We start from the raw sequence: 16,152 nt of genomic DNA on the forward strand, positions 1-16,152 counted from the left end.
TCTTTTTTTTGTCTGATTGCTGTAGCTAAGACTTCCAATACTATGCAGAACAAAAATGTTGAAAGTGGACACCTTTGTCTTGTTCCTGATGTTTAAGACAAAGCTTTCAGCTTTTTACTGTTGGGTATAAAGTTAGCTGTAGGTTTGTCATATATGGCCTTTATTGTGTTGAGGTATGTTCCCTCTATCCACATTTTGCTGAGAGTTTTAGCATAAATGGCTATTGGGTTTTGTCACATGCTTTTTCTGCATCTATTGATATGCTCATTTAATTTTTATCTTTCAATATGTTTATGTGGTTTATCCTTTAATTTATGTTTATCAGGGACATATACTTTTCTTTTGTTGTAGTGTTTTGTCTGGTTGTGGTATCAGGGCCTTTTAGTCCTTTCTAAGAAACTCTCTTTAATACTCTTTTTATGCTCCACTTACCTGAAACCTTTCCACTTCTTAAGTCCCAAGACTTCAAACCCACTACTGCCCTTTTTGCAGATGACCTTGCCTCCTCTTTCACAAAGATGTTGGTTATTTAAAATGAGTTTAGTTAATGTTTTTAGCTTCTCAATTTCTAAACTTCTGAGTCACTGCTCCTTCATCCCATGGCAGAGGAAGACGTTCTCTCCTCTTCCAGGTCTACTTCTCCCTTGTGTTTTTGTTCTCATCCCCCACTTCTTTCATTTTCTCAAGCTCTCCCTTTACTTATATGCATACCCCATCTTTTCCCCAACCCATGAAATTACTCTATTTTACTGAATCTATCTATGATGTACATTTCTTATTATAATCTATGATGTACATTTCTTCATTATTATAATCTCTAAAATCAGGATGTATCTTATAACTGGTGGTGTCTGAAAATTAACTAGCAATGCTTCCCCCCCTCGTTAGTACATAAGATAAAGGTGTGTCTTATAAGCATGTTTTTTTTGATCTGATGGAATATGGCAGTTGCTAAGACCTAGAGGTTCTATGTTTCAACAACAGCTCTATGGTCACTATATCTCTTCTGGTAACTCTTCTTCCAAATTACTGCAAAGTCTGTGACTGACACTGTACCCTCCAATGTCTGATAAATATTCCTAATGCACATCTCTGTTCAACATTTTTAAAAGATTTATTATAGAGGTGTTCAGTGTTCTCTCCAAACTACCTTTACACCTTTACCTGCTGCTACTCTCATATGTGCACACTGTGGTCTAGGAAAATGGAATAACCTTGTAAATCACCTGCATCTCTGCCTCTCTCCTGCCAGTTTCCCTGCTTTTTTTGCCTCCTGCCAACCCAAATCTTTTAGGACACAGCTCAAATATTACCTCTTGGGCAATCAAGGTAAACATTTTCCTTACCCTGTGAGCCCCACAGCACTTAATCTGTTCCTCTCATGCACCTCTTTCACCTTGTATTACAGTTATCACTATAAAAATCTCTTTCCTACCATATTGAAAGCCACCTGAGGCCAGGATGTAAGTCGGACTCATCCTTATACAAACACCTCATTGATGATAGTGTTGACAAGCAATAAAGATGAACGAAGTCACCATCAACCCAGCATAGGGGCCTCCCAAAGAAATGGCTATCACTGTAAATGAACAATTGACAATCAACAGTATAGGATTATTGCAAAGGGCCTCAAAGGACATATAATAAACTGTTACAAATGCTACGGGTGGCTGGAAGACAGGTGGCAATTAAGACTGATTTTCACATGCTGCTTTATATACTTAAAATTTCTGAAATGAACACATGCTGTTATAATTTTTTTTAAGTAAAAGAATTTTGGGAAAACACTAAAACAATTAATAACTAGTTTAATGATTAACACAAGTCCATAAACAATTTATGTTTGGAAAGTGTATATGGATCAGTATTTTTGGAAGCTAAGTTAGTATTTGTAATTATCCATGGCATATCCTACTTGAGTTAAAGTTTTTTAAAATATATATATAATTCTTTATTGTTCAAAGTATTACACATGTCTCCTTTTTTCCCCCATTGACCCCCTCCAGCCCGCCCTCGCCCCTGCCTCCCACCTCCCTGGGAGCTCAATGCCCCATGGTCTGTGTCCATGGGCTATGCATATATGCATTACAAGGTCCTTGGTTGATTACCTCCCACCCACCCACACTCCCCCACATTCCCTCTGAGATTCCATACTCTATTCCATGCTTCAAGTCTCTGGATCCACTCCGTTCATCAGTTTGTTACTTAGATTCCACATATGAGTGAGATCATGTCATACTTGTCTTTCTCTGACTGACTTATTTCACTTAGCATGAGCGTCTCCAGGTCCCTCCATGTTGGCTCAAAGGGTAAGAGATTCTTTTTTACTGCTGCATAGTATTCCATGGTATAAATGTACCACAGCTTTTTTATCCACTCATCTATTGATGGGCACTTGGGCTGTTTCCAGGTCTTAGCTATTGTAAATTGTGCTGCTAGGAACATAGGGGTACATACATTCTTTCTGGTTAGTGTTTTGCGTTTCTTAGGATATAGTCCTAGAAGTGGGATTACTGGGTCAAATGGCAGCTCCATATTTAATTTTCTGATGAAACTCCATACTGTTTTCCACAGTGGCCGTACCAGTCTGCATTCCCACCAGCAGTGCATGAGGTTTCCCTTTTCTCCACATTCTTGCTAACACTTGTCACTTGTTGATTGATAGCCATTCTGAGAGGTGTGATGTGATACCTCATTATCCTTTTAATTTGCATCTCTCTGATGAACAGTGACTTTGAGCATTTTTTCATATGACTCTTGGCTTTCTACATGTTCACTTTGGAGAAGTATCTACTTAGGTTTTTTGCCCATTTTTAAATTGGATTATTTGTCTTCCTTTTGTTAAGATGTATGAGCTCCTTATATATTTTGGAAATTAACCCCTAATCAGATGTATCATTGGTAAATATGTTTTCCCATGTAGTGAGCTCCTTTTTCATTTTGTTGATGGGTTTCTATTGCTGTGCAGAAGCTTTTTATTTTGATGTAGACCCATTTGTTTATTTTCTCCGTAGTTTCCTTTGTTCTAGGAGATGTATTGGTAAACATACTGCTACAAGAGATACCTGAGATTTTGCTGCCTATGGTTTCTTGAAAGATTTTTATGGTTTCACGACTTACATTTAAGTCTTTTATCCATTTTGAGTTTATCCTTGTATATGGTGTAAGTTGGTGGTCTAGTTTCATTTTTTTGCACGTAGCTATCCAATTGAAGAGACTGACTTTACTCCATTGTATACTCAAAACATTAATTTTCATCAAAATGTACTACTATGTAGTGGGTATGTTGGGTATCACTCACCTTTTTCTTGATCAACAATTTGTAAATATTTAAAATATTAATTCAAGACACAGTATAATCTAAACTGACAAAATCATATTTTAAGATATATCATAGTAAATATTTAAGTTTAAAATGCAATAATCATAATTTTTCACTGCAAAGCCCTTAAAGCTTTTTTTTTTGGGGGGGGAAATATACAATACTGATGTAAAGTGGAAGAGTTTTTTGTTTTCTAAATTATTGTAATTATTTTATTGATTTCAGAGACGAAGGGAGAGAGAGAAACATCAATGATGAGAGAGGATCATTAATTGGCTGCTTCCTGCATGCCCCCTACTGGGGATCAAGCCTGCAACTCAGGCATGTGCCCCTGCCCGGAATCGAACCTGGGACCCTTTAGTCCGCAGGTCGATGCTCTATCCACTGAGCTAAACCAGCTAGGGCAGTGGTCGGCAAACTGCAGCTCGCGAGCCACATGTGGATCGCGAGCCGCGGTTTGCCGCTCTGTTGACTAATTAGTTTGCCGACCACTGACCTAGACTCTCGATTCCAATAACTACAGGCTGTTGTTGTTCCTTGTAATTAAGCCCCTATCGGCTAGGGCAAAGTGGAAGAGTTTTTAGGCAGGAAATAAAATATTCAACAAAAATGTATTATATGAGTAAGAATAAGGCACTGTACTTGAGGAGTAGATGTAAGTTCAAAATATCAACCTTGATCTTAAGAACATGTGGTTCAGTTGAGGAGGAAGATATGAAAAAGTTAAACAACAAAAGGAGTCAAAACAGTAACATGACTATGACAAACCAGAATAAATGTAGTTGCTAATAAAGTATATAAGTGAACGCTAAATAAATTCAGGATGGAGAGATATCTGTATGGACTAGGCCAGTGGTCGGCAAACTCATTAGTCAACAGAGCCAAATATCAACAGTACAACGATTGAAATTTCTTTTTGAGAGCCAAATTTTTTAAACTTAAACTTCTTCTAATGCCACTTCTTCAAAATAGACTCGCCCAGGCCGTGGTATTTTGTGGAAGAGCCACACTCAAGGGGCCAAAGAGCCGCATGTGGCTCGCGAGCCGCAGTTTGCCAACCATGGGACTAGGCTGATCAGGAAAAGCTTATTGATCTGGGCAGCTTTTGAAGGATGCACAGGCTCAAGGCATTGGAGAGGAAAGGGCAAAGTTAGCAATAAAGACCAAGATACAAAGGCATAAAAACATAAGCTGTGCTTGGAAAACAGAAGGCAACTAGTAATACAATCTGATTAGACTATAGGAGTTATTTATAGGGTGATCGTACATCTTGGCTTGCCTGAGATAATGCTATTGTCTTGGATTATTAACACACTAGAGGACCGGTGCATGAAAATTCATGCACTGGAGGGGGGGTCCCTCAGCCCGGCCTGCCCCCTCTCTCACAGTCTGGGAGCCCTCAGGGGTGGGAAGCAACCTAGCGATCAGGAAAATGCGACGCCCCATCACACCTCTGCTGCTGCCACTGCTGGCAGCGCAAGCCTCGACTGGCTCTGGTTACCTGAGCCTCGGGCGGCCATGGGCGGCTGGGCAGCCGCCATCTGAGGCTTGCCTGTGCCTTGGGCATCGGCTGGGCAGCTGCCATCCGAGGCTTGCCTGCGCCTCAGGCCGGGGACTGGGTGCTGCCATCTTTGAGGGCGTGGCATTCAATTAGCATATTCCCTCCTTATTGGCAGTAGGCATCACCATCTTTGAGGGCGTGGCATTCAATTAGCATATTCCCTCCTTATTGGCTGTGGGCACTGCCATTTTTTACAATGGCGTGAGGGTCAATTAGCATATTCCCTCTTTATTAGATACGCTTCCTTTTCACTCCCCCAGAAGTATCCCATTTTAGACAATAACTGATATAGTCACCATCACATATTTCACTTATCTGAATTTAATGTCAACAAAAATCTCCCAAGTGTTTTTCACATGTGCTCTGTGCAAGAGAACATTTGTTAATTGCTCAGGAAAAAGGAAGCATTAAAGATAACAATAACTATAGTTTCTATATAGTTACTCACAAGAGGAGCTTTCTAAGCCCAAGGAATCTGCTTGGCTTATAATAGATATTCAATAAGTAGCTATTTCATTAACAGATGTCTGGATAAATGAATACATGAAGGAATAAATGAATGAAAGAAGGAAACAAAGGTGAATACAGTGGTTTTAGTTAAGACTTTTGAAAAAAAATGTTTTATTGATTTCAGAGAGAGGAAGGTAGAGTTAGAAACATCAATGATGAGAATCATCAATCGGCTGCCTCCTGCATGCTCCCTACTGGGGATTGAGCCCGCAACCCGAGCATATGCCCTGATGGAGAATCAAACCATGACCTCCTGGTTCATGGGTCACCACTCAACCAGTGAACCCCACTGGCCTGCTCAGTTAAGACTTTTAATGAAACCAATAATATCTCTTTTAGGAAAAAGCCAGTTGGAATTTCAACATATTGTACATTATCTTCTCTAGGGACTATGGATGAAAGGCACCACATGCTAACCTGACAAGCTCAGGGAAGGCCTGCGTGGCAGTCTTGCAAACTCTAAGACCTAAAGTAACCACAAAGGATGGTCTGAAATGAAAACTTTAACTAAAAGCAGTTATGGTGGGTAGTCATGTCCTAGGCCCGTATTTTCACTGACAAGGTCAATCTGTACCTTAACTGAACTCATAACATACGTATAAAATGTCAGGGTAACTTGTAGCTTCCCTTTTTCCAGACCCCTCAGGGCATAACGAAATGCAACTGGGTGCCTGGACAGAGACCATAAGTTCCTACATTGTTATTGTTATCATGTTAATTGTTGACTGTAAACAATCCTGTAACCACCTATGTAAATGAAGCATGTTATCTATCATTTCACTTTTTATTGAATTCCAGAAGTTTCCCTGCTTTGCTTTCTCCCACCTCCCTAATCTATCACCAATGGATTTCATGTAACCCACATCTCCTCTTTTGATTGGCGGTTTTTCACCTTGTTTTATACATTACATTCTCCGGAGCACTATCCCAATCAGTTGAGATTCAGCTTCCCAGCAATTGTCAACAGTTTGGCTCAAATAAACTCACAAAAATTCTTTACAGGTTTGAATGTTTTTACGTTAACATTACATTCAGGGGTTTTAGACTAAGATATAGCTAAATACAATTATATTCATATAGTGTTTATTTTTGAATAGTATAGAACCAATCACTATCAATGAAGATGGGAAATAAGTATAATGATTTTCAGTTTGGACATTGACTAATCATTCATTTAGTCACACCAAAATGTGGAATGAGTCTTAGTTTATACCTGGCAATTGGCTAAATGGTTGCAAAGATAAACCAGACAGACAAATCTTCCCATTGTGGTCATTAGGGGATATATGCATGTAACGAAACACATTATAAATATTGTAAAATGGACTATATTAGTGGTCTGAGTATAAACATATGGGAGCAGAAAGGAATCAACGTTTGTGTAGGGTCGTAAAGAAACAGCAGGGAGGGTGAGTGGAGAGAAATAATAGGAGGCAGAGGAAGCACCGTGTATAAAAATAAGGGAATCATGAAAGAGCTTAAAATGTTCTGAAAAGGGAAGGAGTTTGATGTGTCTGGAATATATGGTATATGAGAACAAAATGAAGGAAAACATTGGGTCCAAGTTTTTAAGCAGGGGTATTATATGACCAAACTTATTTTTATAGGGAAATATCTCTGGTGATACTAGAGGCAGAAGCCAGGCAGCTGCGGCAATAGCTGGGGAGAGGGTATGAAGTAGGCTGAGGCATGGAAAGAGAGAGGAAAGGTAAGATTCAAGAGATGTAAGATTCAAGAGATATTTCAGAATGGTAATAAAACTCATTCAAGACAGCCTCACCTCCCGGGTTTAGACACCTGCCCCCCTTTCCCCAATAGTCTTAGGTAGTACACACTAAGGTAGTTATTATTCACCTTCAAGCATTTTAACCTTTATGTTGAAAGAATAGGTAGTTCTATCAGGTAGATACATTGTAGAACTTGGCTCTAAGACTCTTAAAGGGACTGTGTCTGAACTGGAACTCTTCAAAACATACTTCTGTCCATGTAAGGATGTTTTTAGCCCTAGATATTTTCTAAGATAAAAAGGGAAAGAAATATAAATAGAAACCTATAGGTAACAATAAAAAAGTAATAAAATAAATCCACAGGATACTACACATTTTTAGACAAAGGACATTGTCAGCTGAGTAATCGGTGAATATCTTCACAGAGAGAAACCCAATGATGGTTTTGCCAGACAATGACAGCAAAGAATTAAAATGAAAAGTGGCAAAATAATTTACATGAAATGAGAAACCATAAGCTAGTAACAAATGGAAATGTCCTTGAAGCACTTTCATTTCAATAACACTGAAGTCTATAAAAAATGCAGCCAGAAATTCCTCCTTTGGTGCCTTAGTGAGCACACAGAAGAGACAGGGACTGACTCTTTTAAGCAAGGAATAATGCCATGCAAGTGAACATTGTTTTTTTCCTTTGCCTTTATGTGAACTCTCTCTCCTGAAGAGAGACTCAAACCTTGCCATTCCAGTAATTCAGATCAGGACTGTCAGACACTGCCCACTATCTACAATCATATGCATTTCTTCATCACTTAGTACAATTACTGAAAAAGAGAATATTAAACTAAAACACTTTGGAACCTAATTCTCCCATCTCCTATTTGAGAGTGTTAAATAATCTTTGGCAACAAAGTAATTTAAAATGTTTTCTTCTTTCTTTTTTTGTTTTTAAACAGAGTGGAGGCAGAGACAAAAGGAATGGGAAAACCTTCTTTAAATACACCAAGTCTCTTTTGTTAATCCATAAGGAATACCTTAAATTCACTTACAGACAAGAATAGTAATATTCTACATTTTATCCAAAGATGCCAAAGCCCCTCTGATACTCTTCATACCTTTAAAAACCCCCACAGAAACAATCAGGGGCCAAAGAGAAGTAAGAGGGGTGGAGCTAGAAATCAGCTCTGCACATGACGACTCCTCATTTAACCTGGACTTCAGGACAAATAGGAATCTTGGAAGATTACTCACTGATCAACCTCCGCATTTGAGAACTGGGACAATGACAAGCTTCCCCAAGTTTACAGAGCTGGCTAGGACCAGAGACAAGCCTCTTGAATCCCAGGTCCTTGCTCTTTCAACTACTGCTTGTGTAGAAAGTTGTTGGGTGCAGCAGGCTGAATAGTGTTACCTGAGAATTCATGTCCCCCCTAGAACTTCAGGAAGTAATCTTATTTGGAAATAGGGTCTTTGCAAACCCAGTTATGGTAAGGACAAGATGAGGTCACACTGGGCCCTAAATCCAATGAGGGCGTCCTTATAAGAAAAAGAAAAGAACACAAGCAGAAAGAGGACATTGTGGAAGTGAAAGCAGACACTGGAGGAATGCATCTGTAAGCCAAGGCGTGGTGGCAATGGCCAGGGGCCCCGAGGGAACTGACTCTGCTGAGGCCTGGATTTCAGATTTTGGACTCCAGAACGGTGAACGAAAATCCTTCTGTTGTTTCAAGCCATCAGTTTGTGGAGATTTGGTGTTTTTTAATATACTTTATTGATTTTTTTACAGAGAGGAAGGGAGAGGGATAGAGAGTTAGAAACATCGATGAGAGAGAAACATCGACCAGCTGCCTCCTGCACACCCCCCACTCAGGATGTGCCTGCAACCAAGGTACATGCCCTTGACCGGAATCGAACCTGGGACCCTTGAGTCCACAGGCCGACGCTCCATCCACTGAACCAAACCGGTTAGGGCTGTGGAGATTTGTTATATCTCCCCTAGGAAACTAATATACCAGGTAAATAGTACAAAAAAAAAAAAAAAAAAAAAAAAAGGGAATGGTCTTAGAGATAATGTGATTCACTGTCATACCTTGATGGACTTAATTTTACTACAGGCATCCACCTGGCAAGTAGACTGAAGTAAGCAGCTATTTCTGAAAATAACAGTCTGTCAGCCAAATAAGGCAATTTCTTTTCTAGAAAATCTGGTCAAATACTGAAAAATTCTAACTTTACTCTTTTTCCTTATAATCCAAATTGGACTTCTTGCCTCTTTTTGATGGTTAACACTGTTCATTTGAACAGTTTTATAAAAACTTCCCATTTCAAAGCTTTCTTGAACTTTTTTTAGATTGGCTCCTCTTTGATAACAAATGGGTTAAGAGAGTGCTGTATTCCTCTGCATCTTCAGCAACTAGTGCATCACTGGTGTTTTAAAATCTTGGAACACTGACGAAAACAAAGATGGCGGCAAAGGTAAGGTCCTAGGCCCGTATTTTACTTGCTGCCTCTCAACCACATCAAAACCTATACTTGCTGCCTCTCAACCACATCAAAACCACAACTAAACAGCAGAACAACTACCACCCAGAACCGCGGGAAAGCTGGCTGAGTGGAAGTTCCACAACTAGAGAGGTGAAGAAAGCGCATTGAGACCGGTAAGAGGTGCGGAGGCACGGAAAGTGCTGGCACCTGGATGTGCTGCTCTTTAAACTGGGAGATACAAGCTCCCGCTTGCTCTGAGCTCCAGTTCCGGGCGAGACTCTGGGGGACCCAGGCACATACGGCTTGAAACTGGAATATCTGGCATTGGGACGGGAACGCAAGGGCGGCTTACTCTTAGAAGTGCTCGCAGAGATCATTGTTCCTGCATGGGGGGCGGAGAACTGAGGACTTCTCCAGTTCAGGGTAGCCATTGCTGTTTGCTCCACCCTGGTGATTCCCAAAGAGCCTGCCCCACCCAATTTACAACCCCACCCAAGCTGTGCGCATCGGTTTTTGCATATGAATGGCCTGTCCTTCGCCTAAAACAAACTGCAGCTGGGTCAGAAAGCCACAGATATTCCAAAAGAAGGCCCACTGCCTGGCAGCAACAGTGGCTTTGCTTCACAGCTGGGCCTGAGCTGGGCACTTCCAAACCCCATACAAAGAGGAGGAATCTGCAGATGTCTCTATAGCTCCTGCTGGGTGGCCCCAGACAGTGGCTGACCTTGCACCTCCTTGGATATCCAGAGCCAGTGTACTCAGTGGTCAGAGTGAGACCATACCGGATTACAACTCTTCATATCCATAAGAGACACACTCAAGGTGCAGTCTCAGCACCAAAGCTCTACTGAAGCAAATCCTGCCCCATAAGGTCCTGTGCAACAGATCTTCCAGTGTAGACACAGCTGGTCATCATAGCCAATTGGCCTGGAGGTCAATTCCTCCCAGTGATACCTATAGCAATCAAGGGTGAACTACAACAAGACTGTGCAAACAGCCCACAAAGGGGTGCACCAAGAGCGTCCACCTGGGGAGGCTGAGCCACTGGGCCCTATAGGACACCAACCATACAAGGCCACTCTATCAACTCAAGGAGACTTAGCAGCTACCCAGTACATAGAAACAAACACAAGGAAGCAGCCAAAATGTGGAGACAAATAAGTCACAGATGAAAGAAATGGAGGAAAGCAAAATACTGGATATAGAGTTCAAAACTACGGTTATAAGGTTACTCAAGAATCTTCTAGAAACCTCTGAGAAATTTAGTGAGACCCTCAAGGATATGAATAAGGACCTATCAGGAATTAAGCATACACTGACTGAAATAAATATACAGAGATCCAACAGCAGACTAGAGGATCCCAAGAATCAAGTCAAAGATTTGAAATACGAAGAAGCAAAAAACACCCAACCGGAAAAGCAAAAAGCAAAAAGAATCCAAAAATATGAAGATAGTGCAAGGAGCCTTTGGGACAACTTCAAGCGTACCAACATCCGAATTATGGGGGTGCCAGAAGAAGAGAGAGAGCAAGATATTGAAAATATATTTGAAGAAATAATGACAGAAAACTTCCCCTATCTAGTGAAAGAAATAGACTTACAAGTCCAGGAAGTGCAGAGAACTCCAAACAAGAGGAATCTAAAGAGGACCACACCAAGACACATCATAATTAAAATGCCAAGAGCAAAAGACAAAAAGATAATATTAAAAGCAGCAAGAGAAAAAGTTACCTACAAGGGAGCACCCATACTGTCAGCTGATTTCTCACAGAAGCTATGCAGGCCAGAAGGGAGTGGCAAGAAATATTCAAAGTGATGAATAGCAAGAACCTACAACCAAGATTACTCTACCCAGCAAAGCTATCATTCAGAATTGAAGGTCAGATAAAGAGCTTCACAGACAAGAAAAAAACTAAAGGAGTTCATCACCACCAAACCAGTATTACATGAAATGCTGAAGGGTATTCTCTAAGAAGAGGAAGAAAAAGGTAAAGATAAAAATTATGAACAACAAAGTGACAACAAATACATACCTATCAACAAGTGAACCTAAAAATCAAGTGAATAAAAAATCTGAAGAACAGAATAAACTGGTGAATATAATAGAATCAGGGGCATAGAAAGGGAGTGGACTGACAATTCTTGGGGGAAGGGGGTGTGGGAAGAGACTGGACAAAAATCTTACACCTATGGATGACAATGGGGGGGGGGTAAGGGCATGGGGTGGGTGGGAACCGGGTGGAGGGGAGCTATGGGGGGAAAAAGAGGAACAACTGTAATAATCTGAACAATAAAGATTTATTCAAAAAATAAAAAGTTGAATTTTGTGCCCCCCCCCCCCCCAAAAAAAGCATTTGTGGGAAGTTTTAATTCATTATTTTGAAGAAAAGTGCTGCTGAATACTTCGGGAAGCTTATGGTGGACATGCTCCATCTCAAGGTACTTGTAAACGCTGGTTTAAATGCTTTAAAGGTGATGATTTCTATGTGAAAGACAACGTCCAGGTCAACTGAAAAAGTTTGAAGACCAATAATTACAAGCATTATTGGATGAAGATGTGCATCAAAAACAACTTGCAGAAAGATTAAACGTTGCTCAGCAAACAATTTCTGATCGTTTACAAGCAATGGGAACGATTTTAAAGGAAGGAAAATGGGTGTCACATCAACTGAACGAAAGACAAATGGAAAACCAAAAAGTCATCAGTAAAATGTTGCTTCAAAGACACGAAAGAAAGTCTTTTTTGCATCAAATTGTGACTGGCGATGAAAAGTGGATTTTGAGAATCCCAAATGCACAAAATCATGGGTTGATCCAGGTCAACCATCTACATCAACTGCAAGGCCAAATCGCTTTGGAAAGAAGACAATGCTTTGTGTTTGGTGGAATCGGGAAGGTGTGGTGTATTATGAGCTTCTAAAAACAGGTGAAACCATTAGTACTGATCGCTACCAACAACAAATAATCAAATTGAACCACGCTTTGATCGTGAAACGACCAGAATGTGCCAGAAGACATTGGCAAAGTAATTTTGCTTCATGATGACGCACTATCACACACTTCAAAACCAGTTAAAGACACGTGAAAAGATCTTGCCTGGGAAGTATTAACCCACCCACTGTATTCAACAGTCCTTGCTCCTTCAGATTACCACTTGTTCAGATCGATGGCACACGCACTTTCTGAGCAGCACTACAAAACGTATGAAGAAGTAGAAAATTGGGTCTCTGGATGGTTTGCCTCAAAACCAGAAACATTCTATTGGGACAGTGTCCACAAATTACCTGAAAGATGGGGGAAATATGTAGCTACCGATGGACATTACTTTGAATTAAACACTTTTGATGTTTCTCTTGAAATTGTGTTTTCTTTGATTACAAAATCCGCATTATTAACCGATACACCTAGTATTACTAGGTAAGAGTGAATAATATGACAATGTCATTTCTTCTCAGATAAATTTTTAGGCTTAATGTACTTTAACTGAATTAAACACTTTTTTTTTCTAGTGGGAGTGGTATAAGTCAACAATATAATTTTAAAGTTCACCTGGAAAACCAGATAAAAACGGACAAGAACATTGTGAAAAGAAATAGTAATAAATGGGCCCTATCTTGTCAAATATAATGAAATTATAAAGTTATAATAGTCAAAACTTTGGTTTAAGAATTGATAAGGTCAATAGAACCAACATATAAAATAAATTTACATGCAAGAAAGAATCTTAAATCTAAGGAGGAAGGGAAAATTGGCTACCTGGAAATTAAGACCAATTAGATTTCAACCTTATGAACCCGATATATTAGGGTTAAATGTAAAAGTGAAATCATTGAAAGAAAAACAAACTAGAAGAAAACATCTGGATCAGGAGAAATAAGTAATGGAGGCAGTCTGAAAGAATAAAGCACTGGGTCCCTGGTCCCTCCCGGCCAGCGGGGCGTCCGTGCCCCAGGCACCGGGGAGGCCCCGAGTTAGCACGGATCCAGTGCAGTGCCACGGTCCCAGCACAGCTCCCACCTCAGGGCTGAGCCAGGGCTGACTCCAAAGCCACGTTTTCTCTGCAAGAAGGCTGAAGGCAGGTACATGAAGACCCCAGAGACCGCGGCCCTTTGTCTCGGACAGAACTCCGCGCGGGGGCCCGCAGCCCTGTGTTGACCGCGGCTCGCTGTGACCTAGGACTCGGGACAATGAGTCTCGCGGGCGACCAAGGCGCATAGGAGAGCATCTTTTACCTGGACTACGCCTCCTGGCGGATCCGCGCTACGCTAGTGGCCACCGGCTTTGCCTTCTACCTGGGCGTCTTCGTCGTGTGCCACCAGCTGTCATCCTCCCTGAACGCCACGTACCATTCCCTGGTGGCCAAGGAGAAGGTCTTCTGGAACCTGGCCGCCATGTGGGCCGTTTTTGGCGTGCAGAGCACGGTCGCGGGTCTGGACGCTGCTGGTGGACTCGGTGCTGACGGCCGACAAGGCGCACGCCCAGCAGAGCTGGTCCTGGTTCCACGTGGCCACGTCCACCGGCTTCTTCGAGAACGCGGCCCTGCACCTGTCCAACGCACGCTTCTGCACCTTCGACCCCCTCCTGGTGCTCCACCACCTCTTCACCTTCCTGGGCTTCCTGGAGCTCGTGGTGAACCTGCAGGCCGGCCACTACCTGGCCATGGCCACCCTGCTGCTGGAGGCTAGCACGCCCTTCACCTGCGTGTCCTGGATGCTGCTGAAGGCTGGCTGGGCCGACTCCCTGTTCTGGAAGGCGAACCAGTGGCTGATGATCCACATGTTCCACTGCCGCATTGTGCTCACCTACCACATGTGGTGGGTGTGCGCGCAGCACTGGGAGGGCCTGCGGGACACCCTGTACCCGCCGCACCTGGTGCTCTTCCTCCTGGGCATGAGCCTCCTGATGCTGGTGCTCAACCCCTACTGGACCCACAAGACACAGCAGCTCCCCAGCCCCGGCAGCCCCAGCGCCACGCCCCCGCCCAGGGCCAACGGCCAGGTGCCCCTGAAGAAGGGGCAGTAGCCACTGGGAGCCCCCTGCCTCCTGACGCCCCAGCGCTGCTCCTGAGAGACTGCTTGGTGGTGTGTTAGTATTAATTCCCAGGTCGCCACCAAGCACCTCCGAGTGACTGCCTTTAGGGGCAGAACTCCGCCTCCAGTCCCAATGTCTGTCATGGTTCCTTCCTAGAAGCCCAGCCTGGGGGCGAGCTGGTCATGGAAGGTTCCCGGGAGGCGGGGCTGGGTTCGAGTGCAGGCCGGAGGCTTCCTTGCCCTCGCCTTGCTGGGCCGCACAGATGTGGCGTTTTCTACAACGAGGGCTGGTCTCCACCGGCAGGAAGGTAGAAGCCGCGTTGCTTCCTGCTCACCTGCTGCTGTGGTCGGAGCCCAGCCCCCTGTCTGTGAGGCTGCCTGGCTGACGAGTCGTACAGAAATGCACGCACTGGGTCTCTGCAGCCTGCACCTGCTCTGTGCCAGCCTTGCCTGTTCCCTTGGGAGGAATCGCCCTGAGGTAGAATCCTTGTTACAAGTTCCCGGGTGACTGTCCAGCCGGATGCAACAGTGCCCTCTGGGGGCCCACGCTGCAGCGGCACCTGTAGGAGTCTCGCAGATTTTTTATCAAGGAAGCTACACGAAACCAAAATTATGTGTTCACACGGAATCGCTCTGTTGACAAAATAAGGAGGGTATTTAATAATCAGAACTGTCTAGATTTCAGAGGTATTTCCATTTGACTGCGTTGCCAGCAGGTGCCCAAATGAGACCCCGGTTCCTTGGTTGTTTTCTCTGGATTTCACGACAAGGTGGTAACGGCTCCCTGCGAGCTGTGGGCAGACCAGCCTTGGCCTCCAGGGCGCTAGGCTGCCAGGCCCTGCGGCTCCCCCTGCTTCCCGGCTGCCTGGGACCAGCCCAGGACATCCTGGTCACTGCCGTGCCAGGGGACCTGCACACCCGCCCAGCAGTCTCACCCAGAGAGGCCCCAGCATCTGTTCTTGTCACGAGTGTGCAGTTCCATCAAAGGAATTGTATGGAAGCACGTTTACTGGTGAGATCACGAGGGACCTGGGCCATTCCGTGCGGGACCCTCAGAGGGAGTGTTTGATTACGGCGCTCTGATTTTATTGATCACTTCACCCCTACTTATCGCCCCTTAAGAAGTGAGTTAAACTTAACAGTACCCACTAATCATGCCCCACAACTAACCGATGCCCTGCGCCGTGGCCTGCGTTCCCGTTCCTGTGGAAGCAGAGGGGTCCGGCAGCCAGACGTCTAACAGTAAAATAAAGCAGCCGATGTTTGCCGAAAAAAAAAAAAAAGAAAAAGAATAAAGCACTGGATTTATCTACATTTAAATAAAATGCAATAAATTGCAATACATGCAAATGTAAAACAGAAAGAATTAATGGTTTCATTCTATAAGGAGTTGATCTACACCTAAGTAAGAAATTATGAATATACAATAGAAAAATTGGTAAGGGAAAAGAATAAACACCAGAAGATGAAGTATGAATGGTTAATAAATATACAAAAATGTTTAGCCTCACTAGAAACAGA

The 16,152-nt window shown here is 42.9% G+C and overlaps 2 protein-coding genes and 1 pseudogene across 15 annotated transcripts in view; 2 read left to right on the forward strand and 1 right to left on the reverse strand.

Moving 5' to 3' along the window:
* The window catches only part of KIF13B (kinesin family member 13B), a 265,652-nt gene extending 256,509 nt beyond the window's left edge, over positions 1-9,143 (forward strand). Inside the window, exon 40 of the mRNA XM_080674635.1 lies at positions 8,074-9,143. Coding sequence (XP_080530761.1) covers positions 8,074-8,114 — 41 coding nt within the window. The 3' untranslated portion in view covers positions 8,115-9,143. The remainder of the gene's footprint in view (positions 1-8,073) is intronic.
* HMBOX1 (homeobox containing 1) overlaps positions 1-16,152 on the reverse strand; it is a 199,686-nt gene that overhangs the window by 10,302 nt on the left and 173,232 nt on the right. The gene's annotated exons all lie outside the window — the stretch shown is intronic.
* Positions 13,789-14,623, forward strand: LOC308250582 (protein CLN8-like; annotated as a pseudogene). Its single transcript has one exon. The product of its transcript is annotated as a protein CLN8-like (transcript).

Source organism: Plecotus auritus, assembly GCF_963455305.1.
Source record: "Plecotus auritus genome assembly, chromosome: 6".
NCBI lineage: Eukaryota > Metazoa > Chordata > Mammalia > Chiroptera > Vespertilionidae > Plecotus > Plecotus auritus.